This window comes from Rhipicephalus microplus, chromosome 6, assembly GCF_043290135.1.
Source record: "Rhipicephalus microplus isolate Deutch F79 chromosome 6, USDA_Rmic, whole genome shotgun sequence".
NCBI classification, from domain to species: domain Eukaryota; kingdom Metazoa; phylum Arthropoda; class Arachnida; order Ixodida; family Ixodidae; genus Rhipicephalus; species Rhipicephalus microplus.
Window position 1 is genome coordinate 102,478,083 of NC_134705.1, and position 15,944 is coordinate 102,494,026.

A 15,944-nucleotide genomic window follows, 5' to 3' on the forward strand; every position below is an offset into this window, starting at 1 on the left:
TCTAGAAGAGCGCCAACAGTGAAATTGTGAAAGAGCTCGCCGATGGTGCAGTCTGGGCACCAAAAGAGGTCCGGGAGGCCGAGTGCCAGCAGGTATTGCGTACCAAGGATCTGGCAGCCCTCTAAAGCGTGCTATAGCGGGAATGGGAATACAAGTGCCAGTGACGGCTGGATCCTGCAAACCAGGCCACCGTGTTAATTCCTGATGTCAAGCACTTGCAACAACGTCGCGCCGAACAAGTGACGGTGCGGATACGACAGTGTCAATGGTACAATTGCGGTTGTACAATCGCCACAGCAACGACCCGCTTTTGGTGCGAGTTTCTCGAGCAGCAATTTGGTTTTGACTGGGACATCTGTGACCTTCTGTGGAATGAGAACAACCACTCTTATCATCGCATTGAAAACACATTCAACTGCTCATTAAACTCCTCCATGACCATGAATACGTGAGGCCTAGTGTGTGGTATGTTAAATAAACAATGTAATAAACATAAGCCTAACGTGTGTCCAGCCCCATTAAAAAGCACGAAAATGTAACCAATAATTGTGAAAGGCTTCACTGCAGCGTCCAGTTGAGCCCACTGCTAAACACCGGGGGCCCACGTTTCCGATGTACCGGTTTAAGAATTTGTACCGGGCTCTGGGTACTGACTATTTATAGTCTCTAAGTGTTTAACGCCACTCCTTGGGCCAAACATTCAAGGTGAAAGGTGTACTTCTCTAGGACGTCACCTGCTATCTTCCTTTTTGTCACCTGTATCACACTGCGCAAGAGAAAAAGCGAAAGTCTAGAAAAATTGTTTGAAGTTGCACTGTAGATGTAGTTCCTAGAGTCACTATCTATCAACCTTTTGATTCACTCCCACAACACGTGCACCAATTTCTCCGGTGCGGTTACAAATATTAAGACGGGTGAGTCTGTTACGTGCTTAAATTTTACATAATATTCTGTACCAAATAGGTAGCATCGTGTAACATTTCGTCATGCGACTAAAACGCGCTTGAGGATCAACATCGCGACTGAAAATAACGTAGCATACACGTGACATAACAACGTAAGTATATGCGAGTGTATATTGCACTTATTACTTCACAGAAACTCGCCACATAATAGACAATAACGTAATATTTATTCCTCAAACTAAAATCACGCAGAATTGCGCAAAAAATGAAGTGACACGCTCCCGCCAAAAACGTGGAAGAGTTTCAAGTGACTATGATAACAACATTGCGTAACAGTTGGTCACGTGACATCCGCTGCGGAATTCATTGAAGTCTGACCATACTTCATTGAAGGACGACTGTTCTCTGTCTGTATAATATGAACGTTATCTGGCAGTAATTTCGGAAACACGATCTTTTACAGAACCAATGACCACTGGTAGGTGGAAGCACCATACCATTGGCAAGGCACTTTTTTTATGCATAGAGTTGCATTATCAGTGCAGCGAAAGAAACACTTGGGTCTTTAGAAATACGAGTCTTGGTATATTCGAGTAAAAGATCATACCACGTAATATTACCTATTGATATTGCGACTGAGATATGCTTATTATAGGCTTTTAAAACGGCAAACTCCACAAGTAGAAATGCAGCCACCAGATCGAGATAACTGGGTGTATAGCAAGGGCTTGAACTTTCGCCACCTGGGTGAATCATGATGACAGCCATACAGAAAGAAAGACAGCAAGGCTGTTTGTTATTCCTGCGTTCCGGTATGCCAAGAGACACTTTAGGCTTAAATGCTCACCCCCTAGAGGAGAACGCTTCATTCTTAGCTTCCTCCCAAAGGCACCGGTCATCAGGAGAGTATCATTTGAGGCACCTTTCACTTGCCATGGCAAGTTCGAGGGAAGTGCGGCACTGGGCAGCCTTCATTTTTCTCTGTGGTTTTTCTTTCTTTCTCTTCGTGTCCTTTTTCTCCTTTCAAACTTTTTCCACAATTTTACACCTAGAGCTGCGTATGACTAGGCGAAACAAAAAACCATTTGCCATGAAAAACCATAGTGGTCTCCATTGGCTTCGCAGTCAGTCAGGTCCTTCTGTACGCCTCACCCATGCAAGCGTGCCATAGACATTAGACTGTAGAGTTTTGATCCCACGTAGCGGCAGCTGTCGACGCAGTTATGGGTAGCGCAAAGCCTGCTTTTCTTGAACTGTTTGCTTGTAAACCAGCTACAACTACCGCAAGCGAAACAATTGAGGTAAATATTTGGAGCCTTTGCGCTTGAAACACTCAGAAAAACAGCTATGAATTTCTCTCTGCTAGTCGAATGCTTCACCGAACCACTATGAAACACTTGCTGGTTCACTCACGAGAACGACGGCGAAAACAAGAGCAGACGCAACAGCACGGTGGCATAAGTTGAGGTGCCTGAGTCGATGGTACTGTTGCACGTGAATTCACTTTTATAGATAGCGGTTCCGAAGCAGAATGTCGAGACAAGCGCTATGTACGGGTCGTCGCGAACCGCGAACGTGTTCGGTAAGCGACTTACTCGTGTTCTGCACAGCTGGTCGCATGAGAAAGTGTGATAAGCAGCCTTGACGAAGAACCACTGAAAGCTTCGGATACGAAGCTTAGCAGAGCGTGGTGTGGGCCGGGTTAATAATGGTTAGTGATGCGTGCGAAGAACATCACGCACGCCACAACCAAAGATAATTTGAAGTGATCACCACAACGTAGCATCGCACTCGTACGCTTTGAAGGCTCTAAGTTTCGGTTTTAGGTGGCAAATGCTAAGAAAAACGTTTTACAGGTAAATCCAAAAATGTTGGTCATGACCACAATAAGATTTTTCTTGTCGTTGGTAACCGCGATTGCCCGAGCTATCTTGAATGCCTCAGTTCTGCCTTTTGCTATAGACCGAGAAAGTGGAGTAGGTATCGCAATTTGCTGTGTACACAAACGGAAGGCAACCACAAACAGAACGTTCTGGGAAGCATAGTAAAATAGTTCAACGCACGTGAAGAGAGAGATGGATGGAGAATGCAAATGAAAAGGCGAGAATCAGCAGGGCGATCGGATAGAGTAAGCTTCGTACCACTGATGAAAGATACGATCATCGCTTATGTACTTCGTCTCTTTGGATTCAAGTGTACGCCAAAATTTGCGGCATTTAGGCATTACAGAACGCACGTTGGGCTGCTTGCCTCAAACTCGATGTCATTCGATGCTCGCTAAAACAACTTTGGCGTTGTACTCACACTTCATTTTGGTAAGCGTCCTAATTTCTTACAGAGATTTTAGATGGACGTTCCAAGCTTGCAAGCTCCTTGATTATTTGGGAAATATGATTCAACGCCAGCAAAAAAAAGAAGGGCTTATGCACGCTCGTTTACGGGTGGCTCTCTTTGTCCTACCCAGTTATAGCCAGCGCGGCGGTAGGGGCGCTGGTGGTGGCGTTTTTGGCAGCGCCACCTGGGCAGAGTCGGACTACTATACGACGGCTTGGTAAAGAACTCAGCCTGTGATAGTGGCACTAGGCTAGACCGCTAAGTGTATCTGGTGTTCGACCCAGTTAAGTTTTGTGAACAACGTGAATTTGTTGCTTAAACGCCGTATATTTATAAATATCATAATTTTTATCACCAATGCTTTTTATTTTTGCATAGATTTCGTGAGGGTCTTGCGCACGCTATTTTTGTATTAATGTGACAACCACAAAAGTGAAGTGTGCGTGAACATTGTGCGAGATGAGGTGCGATAAGTGGCTGTTTGATTTGTGTTATGAATGGGTGTTCACGTTTGACATGCCAACTTTTGGCTTCGCGATGCACCAGTGTTTTCGCCTGAATACTGAATCAACAAGTTTCCACTCTTCATTGCTCAATCTCACGCAACTATTTTTTTCAGTCTGGAAGCATCCTGGAACGTCTCAGACTTACTCCAGTAAGTCATTTATCGTAATTGTAACTAGGTACTTATGGATGTTTAAAGAGCGTCGCGCGCAATGGCTACATGCTATGCATTGCATACCACACGAAAAACGCCACTACAAGTAAAGTACTCTTTGCGATGTACGATATATTCGCCCAAATGGTTCTTTAGGCTAATTGGGCCAGATGGTTTGAAACTTACACAGTGGTAGAACCCATAGGCGTTACGGAATTCATTGTAAGGTAAAGTGGGTGTTGGTAGGGTGGGTTTGATATAGATATTTATTTTATCGCGTTTGTCATGTTTGGTTTGTGGTGTGGTGTGGTGTTACCGAATATGCTTACAAGTTTTTTGCATATGTTAATAGGTACTTCACAAGTTTCCATTTAAACTTTAAGTTGGCAATAAGTGCTTGTTCGTGTCTTTCTTTCACTGTCTTTGTATCATGCTCGTAGTGAAAACCAGTATCATTTATTGCTCAGAATAAGAGGCGTATAGCCATCATAATAAAACTGGTGCTAATACCACCCTATTCGGATTCGAAGCCATGTACAGCCCTCACTGAAAACAAAATAAAAAAAACGTAGCGCATGTTGAATAGCCGGCTTAGATGCTACAGACGAGTGATGTATTAGATTGTTTCACGCATTCCTGTCACGATGAAGCAATACGTACAGCATGGCATCCACACTTCTGACCTAGCTCCGGTGTTGTCAGGCGTCCCGCAGGGGTTTGTACTAGCTCCAGTGTTGTTCCTAATATATATAAATGACAAAACTAACTACGCTGACGTTAAACTCCGAATCTTTGCAGACGACTGTATGCTCTACAATGAAATACGTCATCAAGATGATCAGGTGAAGTTGAGTAATTCAATAAACAATATAGCTCAGTGGTGCGCTGATTGGCAAATGACTATAAACATTGACAAAGCTGTATTTATGTGTATTACCAACAAGGTGTCTAAGTTTGATTTTCAATACCATTTTAATAATGTGCCACTACGAAGGGTTAACCAGTACAAATACCTTGATATCACAACTTCGTCTGATCTTAGTTGGACAGAGCACGTGCGTCAAGTGTCCAAAAAAGCGATGAGCAAATTATTTTTTATTAAAAGGGCCCTGTCATTCGCAACACATGAAACGAAGCTTCTTGCTTACGTCACATTTGTCCGCCCGGTCTTAGAATATGCTAATATTGTGTGGTTCCCTCACACTGTGAGTAGTATCGCTATACTGGAAAGAGTTCAGCGGAAAGCAGTGCGCTTTATCTTCAACAGATACGACCGCAACGACTCACCTACTGCTCTACTACATCGTGCTGGTCTAGCCACCCTTGAAAGTCGTGCAAAGGTTTTCCGGCTCAAATTTCTTTATCTACTTTTACACAAATCATTCTGCATAAACCCAGATCTTTACTTGAGCTTTCGAGATACGAGACCGACGACTCCAAGCCATGCATGGGAACTCGAAGAATACTCATTTAGTAATAATACTTTTTCCTATTCGTTCTTCCCGCGCGTAATTCGAGAATGGAACACACTGAGTCCAGTCTATACACAGCAGTCAACATTAGAGAACTTTATGAATATAATTGAAGGCACTGATCTATTCTAACCTAGTTAGCATGTACAGTGATCACCTGTTTTTCTTCACGCAGTCCTTTCTGTTTCCAATTGTCATACTAAAACACTTGTCTGCATATATTTATTGTTTAATACGGTTCCTTGATAAGAATACTCGATCTGTGTTTTCTTCTTTCTGTGCTTCGTTTCTTCTCGACTCCTGTTTTTTGTTAGTGTACCATTAGTGTACTTCGTACTTGGTTATCGTTCAAATAACTATGTATGATTGTTCTATGCCGTAATGCTGTGTTCAGTGATTATGTGCTCTTTATTATTCTGCTTTTTCTTGATTCAAACGTCCAAAGTTCTGACAGTGATGCTCACCCCTGTAATAATCCCCATGGGGGGAAATGACAGTATTCTCATCAGTGGTTTTGGGACGTTAAACCCCACATATCAATCAAATGACAGTATTCTGTAAATAAATAAAATAAATAAATAAATAAATAGATAATGTGTGGGCGTAAGACGTATACGACAAAAACCACATGGCAAATCTTTAAGAAAAGAGAAAATTGCGTAAAAAACAAACAGTCTCGCACTGCGCACACGAGAAAAATCAACACGATAGCAATTCCTTGTAGTGTTTCATAAATCAGGTTAAGTAGCGAAGTCCTTCAGTATTTGAGGTGGCGCCGCTCAATGAAGTACTGGCATCACAAAACACACGTTTTAACTGCGAGCGTTGGGACTTTCGTATGGTCTTGCCCAAGCACACTTTTTATGAGCAGTAAAAGTCTGCTAACCGCACTTATTAAACAGTGTGATTGCTAAACTCACTAGCGCAGACAGAGAGCTTTAGGATTTGATGCCTTGGTTGATTTATATGGGGAGGGAGGTCTAACGTCCCAAAACTACCATATCATTATGAGAGACGCTGCAGTGGAGGGCTCCGGAAGTTTGGAACAACTTGGGCTTTTTGACGTGCACCAAAATCTGAACACACCGGCCTGCAGCGCTTTGGCTTCCGTCTAAAATCCAGGCGCCATAGCCAGGATTCAATCCCGTGACGCGCAGGTCAGCTGCCGAGTATCTTATTCACTAGACCAGCATTTTTTTCTCTAACGACCACTAGACCACAACGGTGGGGAGGTGAGCTTTTGGAGCAGTTGACCACACAGAGAGCACCTAATTATTGTTTAACACAACAAGTTTTGTACAAGCCTAGATTTGCAAGATAAGAAGATATTCCAATCCATGAAAATGAATTTACAAAATGTGTACATAGAAGAGATGCATGTTTTTCATGTTCTGTTTCATTAGGATGATTTCCCAGCCAGTTAGCCTCAACATCAGTGTTTTACAGCGCCAGCTGTATATGGTTAGGAGACACAAAAACTGTTTGGCAGCGGTGTCATGGGTAGGAATGACGTATTATGACTTACGTCGTTCCCAAGCCCGCGCACCTTTGGCTGCGTTGTGAATGACGTCATCGAAGCCGCAAACAAGCGCGCGCGCCACCGTTTTCCCTGAGATATAGTCAACTATAGACAATACACCCTGAGATCTCCCCGCCGAGTTGAATCGCGACTTCAGGCGCTCGCAAAAGCACGGCATTGCGTCGTTAATGTGATGATTGCGGCAGTGTGTTCGCAGGGGCGAACGCCACATTCGACGGGAGTTTCTCCAGCGGCATATGGGCTTCGGCTGCGACGCGTGCGACCACCTGTGGTTCGAGAACAACCATTGCGATTGCTGCATTGTAGAATGCACACAACTGCTCATTACATTCTTCCATGACCGTGATCATGCGAGAGTTTGCGGCGTGTGGAATAAACTCTGGTAAACCCGAGCGAAAGCTGTGTGCAACCTTATTAAGAAGCATGAACATGTAACAACTTGTCTGCGTACAACGAACATATAAGAACTCGTCTGCATACTTTTAACTGCTAACTTTGTATTCTGAATGAATGAAGTCGAAACGGAAACTGGGAAAAAAAGCGAGACGCTTCAGTGCCACGTGGGGTTAAACCCACTGCTAAACACCGGGGCCACACGATTCAGCTTTCGGTAGTTACCATTTCTACGGAATGCTTGGGCGGTGATATTTTCAATACTGCCGTAATTTTTAGTGTTGCAAAATTTTTGGATTGCAAGGTGTCACTTGAATGATCGCTTTGATAAGGGGAGTTCTTCAAGGCTGCAACATTGAGGTTTCAGCCTTTAAAAAGACACTTCGACTACGTAGCTCCAATAAGACGTCACGTTTCAGTAATTTCTCACCTCTTCACGCTTTATTCTTCCCTAGGACGTTTCCTCTATTTAGTGATTATATGTGACGTATGAATCAATCAGTGTATTGCGAGTGAATATATTGATGTAACCTTCAATCATAAAAAGCAACTTTACCAGCCCTCCTTGTGAATAAATTTCACTGTATAATGGCAATGAATTTGAAGAATTCCGTGCAGATGCCACAATAAATAATGCAACGAGGAAGGTTGCGTAAAAACACAGGTTATCATTCCAGAAACGTTAGCCGCAACAAGCTGGTACAGGCAGGAACCCGGCAAGCACGAGCCACACACGGACGTCAACGTCTTCTTTCACGCTGGCACAGAGCTGGCGCCACTATGCTTCGGTACAATTACTCCCCGCGCAGAAAGGAGCCAACCTGGCGACCTAGGAAAAGGACACGACAAGGGGGTCATAGCACGGTTTGAGGCGTGATACGTGTATTGTTTCACGCCCATGGCAGCGTTGGTCCGAAGGTGGATCAATGGGCTCAAATTCATAAATGAAAGGAGATGTTTGCCGCACCACACGCTAGGGGCCATGGTATTTCGACGAAAGGTTCGGGGAAAGACCGGGAGGGATAGACTGGACCCAGAGCCAAACCAGCATTCCTGGGTTACAGTGTACAGTAGACGCAGAGGAATCGTGGTCAGTTTTCTGGCGCCATTGGTCATGTGCGGTAAATGAGCGAGCGAGTTGACGACACTCTTCGGCATAAGCAGCTGCTTCGGAAACAGGCGTCGCTTCGGAAACATCAGGCCTGTAAGGGAGAATGGTGTCCATGGAGCACGATGGCTCACGTCCGTACAGGAGGAAGAAAGGAGAAAAGCCAGTGGTTGTTTGTGGCGCAGAGTTGTACGCGTACGTGACAAAAGGGAGCACTTGGTCCCAATTAGTGTGGTCGTCAGAGGCGTGCATGGCAAGCATATCTCTAAGGGTACGGTTAAAGCGTTCCGTCATGCCATTGGTTTGAGAATGGTATGCCGAGGATTTCCGATGGACAGTGCGACATGCCTTCAGTTTCAATGCTACCCGTAAATATAATTATTGTACCGAAGCATAGTGGCGCCAGCTCTGTGCTAGCGTGAAAGAAGACGTTGACGTCCTTGTGTGGCTCGTGCTTGCCGGGTTTCTGCCTGTACCAGCTTGTTGCGGCTAACGTGTCTGGAATAATAACCTGTGTTTTTTACGCAACCTTCCTCGTTCCATTTGGTGGAAACGTACTGGGTAACGTCCTGGAGCTCCGCAGCCGTAAGCTACCATCTCAGTCCGCGATTACCGAGCGCGTCGATCCCCCACAAGGCTCTTCCACACTGCCACCTGTCATGTGTTCTGGTGTACTTCGTCTGCGTGACCCACCAGTATACAACGGCTCTGAAGATCAAGATGTCAAGGACTGGCTGGCAGAGTACGAGCATGCCAGCGCGATTAACAAGTGGGTTGACCCTGCGAAGCTGACTCACGTCATCTTCTACTTGACGGATTTGGCCAACCTATGGTTCACCAACCACCAATCCGAGATCCCCACCTGGTCGGTCTTCAAAGAGGCCGTCACCTTGTTTTTCGGTCGTCCAGCCATGCGTAAGCTTCGTGCTGAACTGGGACTGCGGGGACGATTTCAGCGAAATGTAGAGAGCTTCACGAGCTACATTAAGGATGTGATCAGCCTCTGTAGGCGAGTTGATGCCAGGATGACGGAGGCTGACAGAATAAAGAATATAATGAAAGGCATTGATGACGACGCCTTTCATATGCTTGTGGCCAAAGACCCACAGACCGTCACGGTCGTGATACAGTTATGTCAAAGTTTTGATGAGCTGCGCAAGCAACGAGTTTCTACACGTCGCGCTAATACGCAAACAGCTGATATTTCGGCCTTGGAGTGCAAAAGCAGTGGCCCCGACTACAGCGTGTTAATGCCTCAAATTCAACAGTACATCCGGGAGGAAGTTACTCGACAGCTCTCTCTTGTCGGCACCATCAATGACACCCCCCCCCAACACTGGACCGCTCACTTCGCCGTGCTATTCAGACGCAAGTTGCCGAGGCTCTCCCTTCACCCGCATCCCCAATATCAGTGGCTGCGCCACTAACTTATGCAGAAGCCGTCCGCCGACCTCCTGCCCAACCGCCGCTCCATTCATATAGTCCAGCTAACAACTACTACAGGTCACCAGTTTCAGTTTAACTGGTAAATCGGCCCTTTCCACCACCTCGAGCACCTGTACACTCTTGGCGTACTCCGGATAACCAGCCCGTCTGCAACAACTGTGGCATTCCAGGACATGTCGCGCGCTACTGTCGTCACCGTGGATTTTATTTTAATGATGTGCAGCATTCCGGCAACATACCTCGGGAATCAGAATTGCATGTGACACCTGATTCACACGACCCCCGCTCACGTAGACCAGACTTCAGCGGACGTCGATCTCCTTCACCCCGTCTTCGGTCTCCTTCCCCCATGCTTCGCCATTCCAACCACGCCCAGGAGGAAAACTAACAGTCGCAGTTCCTGAGGCAAGAGCTGCGCCACCGACGAAATTTTCAAGGCCTCATATTTCGCCCCCTAACGAGATTGCCGTGTTTGTGGACGGTTTCGCCACAACTGCTCTTGTCGACACAGGTGCCGCTATTTGTATAATCAGTGAAGTGTTATGCCGCAAAATGAACAAAGTGACGACTCCACTGGTTGAAATTTTTTTACGGACAGCGAGTTCGCAACACGTCCAACTTTCTGCCACATGCTCTGCTCGTGTTGTGATTGAAGGAGTGCTTTACATCGTTGAATTTGTCGTCCTTCCGCATGCGTGTCATGAAATCATCCTGGGATAGAACTTTCTTTCCGCTAATCATGCGGTTGTTGACTGCGCTTGGGCTCAACTCGTTTTGTTTCCATTCAGCACGACATTCACAGATCTCCCTCGCTCACCCAAAAAGGTGATCGTCGCCACTGGCGTCGTCATTTCTGCTTTTTCGGTCGCCGCGGTATCTCTTTTGTGCGACTTCGTTTCCATTCAACTGCCCTATTTATGCCGTCACAAGAATGCGCTCGTCGCCGGAACCTTGTCGTCCCGTTTGCCGTCATAACACTTGCCGATGGCTCCAGTGCCGTGTACGTGTGCAATCCGTTCCCTTGTCCCGCTACCTTATTGCATGGCGAATGCATTGGGAGTCTTGACACTTATGATGACATCTTTCCTTTCGATGCCCGTTCTGATACGACACCGATGTCCGTGGATGCTGTCACAGCTGGCACCGCGCCCTCACTACCTGATGAAGACGTTTTGTTGAGCAGCGTAGACACCGGCCTTATGCAAGACCAGCGCAATCAGCTCATTCAACTACTTGGCCGTTTCCGCGCCTCCTTTGACCACGGACAACCTCCCTTTGGACGCGCGTCAGTTGTCGCTCACCGTATTGACACCGGTCATCATACTCCACTTCGTCAGCGCCCCTACCGTGTCTCGCAGGCTGAACGCGACGTCATCACTCAACACGTCGACGAGATGCTGCAACGTGGTGTTATTCAGCACTCACACAGTCCTTGGGCTTCGCCAGTGGTCTTCGTGCGAAAAAAGGATGGCTCCATCAGGTTTCGCGTGGATTATTGTCGACTAAACAACATCACACGCAAGGATGTTTATCCCCTGCCACGCATTGATGACGCCTTGGATTGCCTTCAAGGTGCGGAGTTTTTCTCTTCACTGGATCTGCGCTCTGGATATTGGCAAGTGCCAATGGCTGAACCAGACCGTCCAAAAACGGCGTTTGTGACCCCTGACGGCTTATATGAATTTAATGTCATGCCCTTCGGTCTTTGCAATGCGCCTGCGACTTTTGAAAGAATGATGGACAGTGTCCTCAGGGGACTTGAATGGCACATCTGTCTTTGCTACTTAGACGACATAGTTGTATTCTTGGCGAATTTGGAACTCATCTTTTCCATCTGGAACAAGTTCTCTAGTGCCTTACGGCAGCCAGGTTGCAACTAAACTTCAAGAAATGTCGTTTTGGCGCCCGCAAACTCACAATTCTCGGCCACGTTGTTTCAAAAGAAGGAATATCGCCAGACCCTGCCAAACTGCATGCCGTTGCCGAGTACCCCAAGCCTACTACCCTAAAGGAGCTTCGTAGTTTCGTGGGCTTGTGTTCCTGCTTTCAGCGTTTCATTCGCAATTTTGCCTCTATAATTGCTCCTCTGACTCAGCTTCTCTCTCGTAGCACGGACCTCTCAGGCTGGAATTCCCACTGCGACGAGGCATTCACGGCGCTACGCCGGCTACTCACCTCTCCGCCAGTTCTCCGCCACTTCGATCCCAATGCACCCACTGAAATTCACACGGATGCAAGCGGTGTCGGCCTCGGTGGCATTCTCGCTCAACGCAAGGATGGCTGCGACGAGTACGTTGTCGCCTATGCCAGCCGTACACTAACGAAGGCAGAGTCCAACTATTCCGTCACGGAAAAGGAGTGCTTGGCTATCATTTGGGCTATAGGAAAATGTCGCACCTACCTTTACGGACGCCAGTTTGATGTTGTCACAGATCACCATGCCTTATGCTGGTTAGCGTCCATGAAAGATCCTACTGGCCGCCTCGCTCGTTGGGCTTTACGCCTTCAGGAATACGATATCCATGTTGTTTATCGCTCAGGACGCAGACATTCAGACGCCGATGCACTATCCCGTTCTCCACTGCCTCCTGACCTTGCCTGCTTATCAACTGCCCTTTGCGATTTGTAATCGTTGGGCATCACTGACATGCCATCCGAACAGCGCAAGGATCCCTGGATCAATTCTTTGCTTGACGTCCTCTCTCACAGTTTATCACAAACGACTTCACGCTCCCTCTCTAGTCAAGCAACACACTTTGCTGTCCGTGAAGGCTTGTTGTATCGCCGCAATTACGTGACGGACGGCCGTAGGTGGCTCCTTGTCATTCCTCGTCTTTTGCGTTCGGACATCTGCGCTGCCTTTCACGATGATCCCCAGTGTGGCCACGCTGGAGTATTTAAGACTTACTCTCGCCTTCGTCTAAGTTACTACTGGCGCGGCATGTATCGGCACGTTCGCCAGTACGTTCGGTCATGCACCACGTGTCAACGACGCAAGGAGCCTTCTCACAGCACTGCTGGCCCTTTGCAACCCTTAACCTACCCAGCACCTCCATTAAATGCGACGAGGAAGGTTGCCTAAAAACACAGGTTATTATTCCAGAAACGTTAGTCGCAACAAGCTGGAACAGGCAGGAACCCGGCAAGCACGAGCCACACACGGACGTCAACGTCTTCTTTCACGCTGGCACAGAGCTGACGCCACTATGCTTCCATACAATAATTATATTTACGGGTAGCATTGAAACCACAATGAACACCCAATATCAAGTGACCAAACACTACTGCTTACCCGTGACGACACCTTCACTAAAATATGCGTAGGTAAAACATATTTCAGATATAGTAGCGTTATTATTGCCGAATTATTAACTTCTAAAAAGCAACTATAGCTTCCCACAAAGCAAAAACTCTTTGAGAATACCTTGTAAGTTTCTCTGAATGTCCTTTGTGTGTCGTAAGAAATTGCGATGAACGGCAACTTCTTGCAGACCTAAGTTGAAAATGAAAACTAAAAGCTACATATTAAAATTTTTTCTTTAGTACGCGTACGAAGATTGTTTATACTGCCATCAGAAGCTGCTATAAGATTGCTTCAGTCTACTGACAGACTCTCTCAGTAGCTTTTTTGAGTTAAAAACTGTTGTAAATTTGTACGCGAATAAATTGCACATCAAGAAGTCGTCATTTTCTCAATCAAGAAGCGAACCTATTGTTCACGGATATAAAGGTTCTTCCATTTCTCAATGAAAGAGTGTATTTAAAGTAAAAGTGCAGCAATTATTAAACTATATGCTCAAAAGTAGTTGTACAAAGACATCTATAACTAATAATTGGCATCTTAGTCACTTGCTTATCGAGGAATGCTTATCGAGGCGCGTGAAGAAATATTACAAAAACTGCCAGGAAAAAAGCAATGAACAAACTGAAAGTAAAAATAAACCTACGAAAGTGTTATTTCTATCAGTTGAAGCAGCACAAATAGCCAGGATAACTAAGCAAGTACCAAACCGCTCACTCCGAGATCATGAAAAAAAATTCACATCACAATGCAAGGATATCAACAAATGTAAGCTATGAAAGTATTTATCTACTCCCTAACAAAAACAACACAATAATGGCTTCAAGGAAGATATAATACTTCTTCCCTAGTACTACACTACCGTAATCAAACTCCGGAGGTGAGGTCAAGGAACGTATAAGGGGCGTTTATTGCAGTGTTATAACTATACCGCTCTCACTAAAGAGAGCGCTAAAAAAGCTTCTCCCAGCACAGACCGAACATTAAACTTTAAAACTACTCCTCAGATGCCCCACTATAAAAGCAATGGCGGCGCTAACCAACTCGCGCTGTAAAAAAAATCTTTGAATATTGTTCTATTATTCACTGATACGAACTTTCTTGTTCTAGCAGGTTTGATGCATTTACGTGGTATGCGAATCTCCATTTGTCAACTGTGCCCTGGATGATAATAGCTGGATACGTAGAATCTAGGAAAAAAAGGAAACTTGCCATCATGACCCAGTGCAGCGTTCGCTAACATTACGAAGTTTAGAGGAGCATAAGAACGCCACAACGTGGACGAGCGGACAGAGTGGTAACGTAGCTGATTTGCTGAGGCGCAATGCGCAATGTAAATGTTGGATGCGCAATAGAAATGTTGGAGTCATTATTGCGTGGTTTCTGTTAGGGTGGGGATGCAAAAAAAAAAACAAGCCCTTCAAATTCCATGCACTCACTGCATAGGTAAGCTTTATGCAGCGTTATTATCGAATGCTTCGAGTGCTCTTGGAGTTAATCTTTGGCCAGAGCAAGTTGTGTTTTTGTCCAAGCTATATTCTCCAAAGCTACATCAGAATTATTACAGTGTACCTACAGCGCCATTATAACATCCCTCATACATCCTTCGGCTTCATAATCCACTCGTTCTTTTGAAGGTTTTAAAAAACAAAGGCATTAACCGTGAAGACTACCTCCGCTCATTGAGTCATACAACGAGGGGCTCTTTCAAGCAAAACCTATGCCTTCGGGTGGTATGCAAAGGCTCGCTGATAAAACCGCCCGCTTAAATGCAATCACGTGCTACGTGACGCCATCTGGTGAAACAGGCAGTGTTTCACACTCACCATCAAGACTACGAGTGGTGCTGAGTAACACTCCCAGCTTTGCATGCACGTAATTTGTCGATAAACGGGACGAGGGGACGACCACTAAAGCATCGGACGCATACTCCGTAGGCTGAATGGCCGTTTTTCGCCGAGGTCAAGTCCTTCGGTGCTTTTAAACTGAGCCGCTAGGGTCCCCTCTTTGTTCATTAAATTGGTCTTATGCCGATTTTCACAAATGTTTTATCGCATGTATGAACAATAGTTTCTGCATATATAATAATTGCAGCTATACAGACACTAATGCTCTTATCTCAGCATATAGTTGAACTAACTATTAAGCTAAGATTATTTCCTTGTGTTTATCATTTTATTTATTGTCACGTAACCCTCTTTTCAGCCTTCAGACCCCATACCTCTGAGTAGTGTCGTCTTCGGTTCACCTCTGGTAAGTGCTTTAGTCCAGCACAAAATATGCGCTATTTCAATGAACTGAAAGTATTCCATAATATCTAGCAGCTATAAATGGTCGGCACTCCATTCAAAAGAAAACCAAATCACTGATATTACCAGTGTATATTTATTTTATTATGGTAATTACGTGTTCATAGTTTGATGACACTGGAAGCTATGAAAATGCTACAGTAGACACTGCGAGAAAGTCACTACTGGCCGCCCTAAACTCCAAACGTAGTGATAAGGGGACCTTGGAACGAAGCATAGAAACAGATGAGGCAAGCTGTTGTCGTTGGCGTTGAGCGGCTCGAGCATCCGCGGTATCTTGCCGCCCTCCTAGGTTACCAGTTGACACAGGAGTGGAGGCGTTAGCTCTGAGGGTGTGTTCCGCCAAGACAGCCGCGTCTAAGATCGGGCTGGACGTCCACCTGTCTAGGCCATACTTTTGTAGACCACTGATGAGGTTGATCTCATCGGTACCTGCTGTTCCTGGCCATAGGTTACTCGTGAGCTGCCCCTGGGCAAA

At 45.8% G+C, this 15,944-nt stretch overlaps 1 protein-coding gene across 3 annotated transcripts in view; it reads left to right on the top strand.

The window, feature by feature from the left end:
- Positions 1 to 15,944, top strand: part of LOC119167429 (uncharacterized) — a 154,425-nt gene that overhangs the window by 46,848 nt on the left and 91,633 nt on the right. For 2 of the 3 annotated variants that reach the window (XM_075866301.1, XM_075866302.1), the window contains 2 exons: positions 3,859 to 3,894; positions 15,363 to 15,410. The exons of the other annotated variant lie outside the window; for it this stretch is intronic. In XM_075866301.1, coding sequence (XP_075722416.1) covers positions 3,859 to 3,894; positions 15,363 to 15,410 — 84 coding nt within the window. The remainder of the gene's footprint in view (positions 1 to 3,858; positions 3,895 to 15,362; positions 15,411 to 15,944) is intronic. 3 annotated transcript variants of the gene reach the window in all.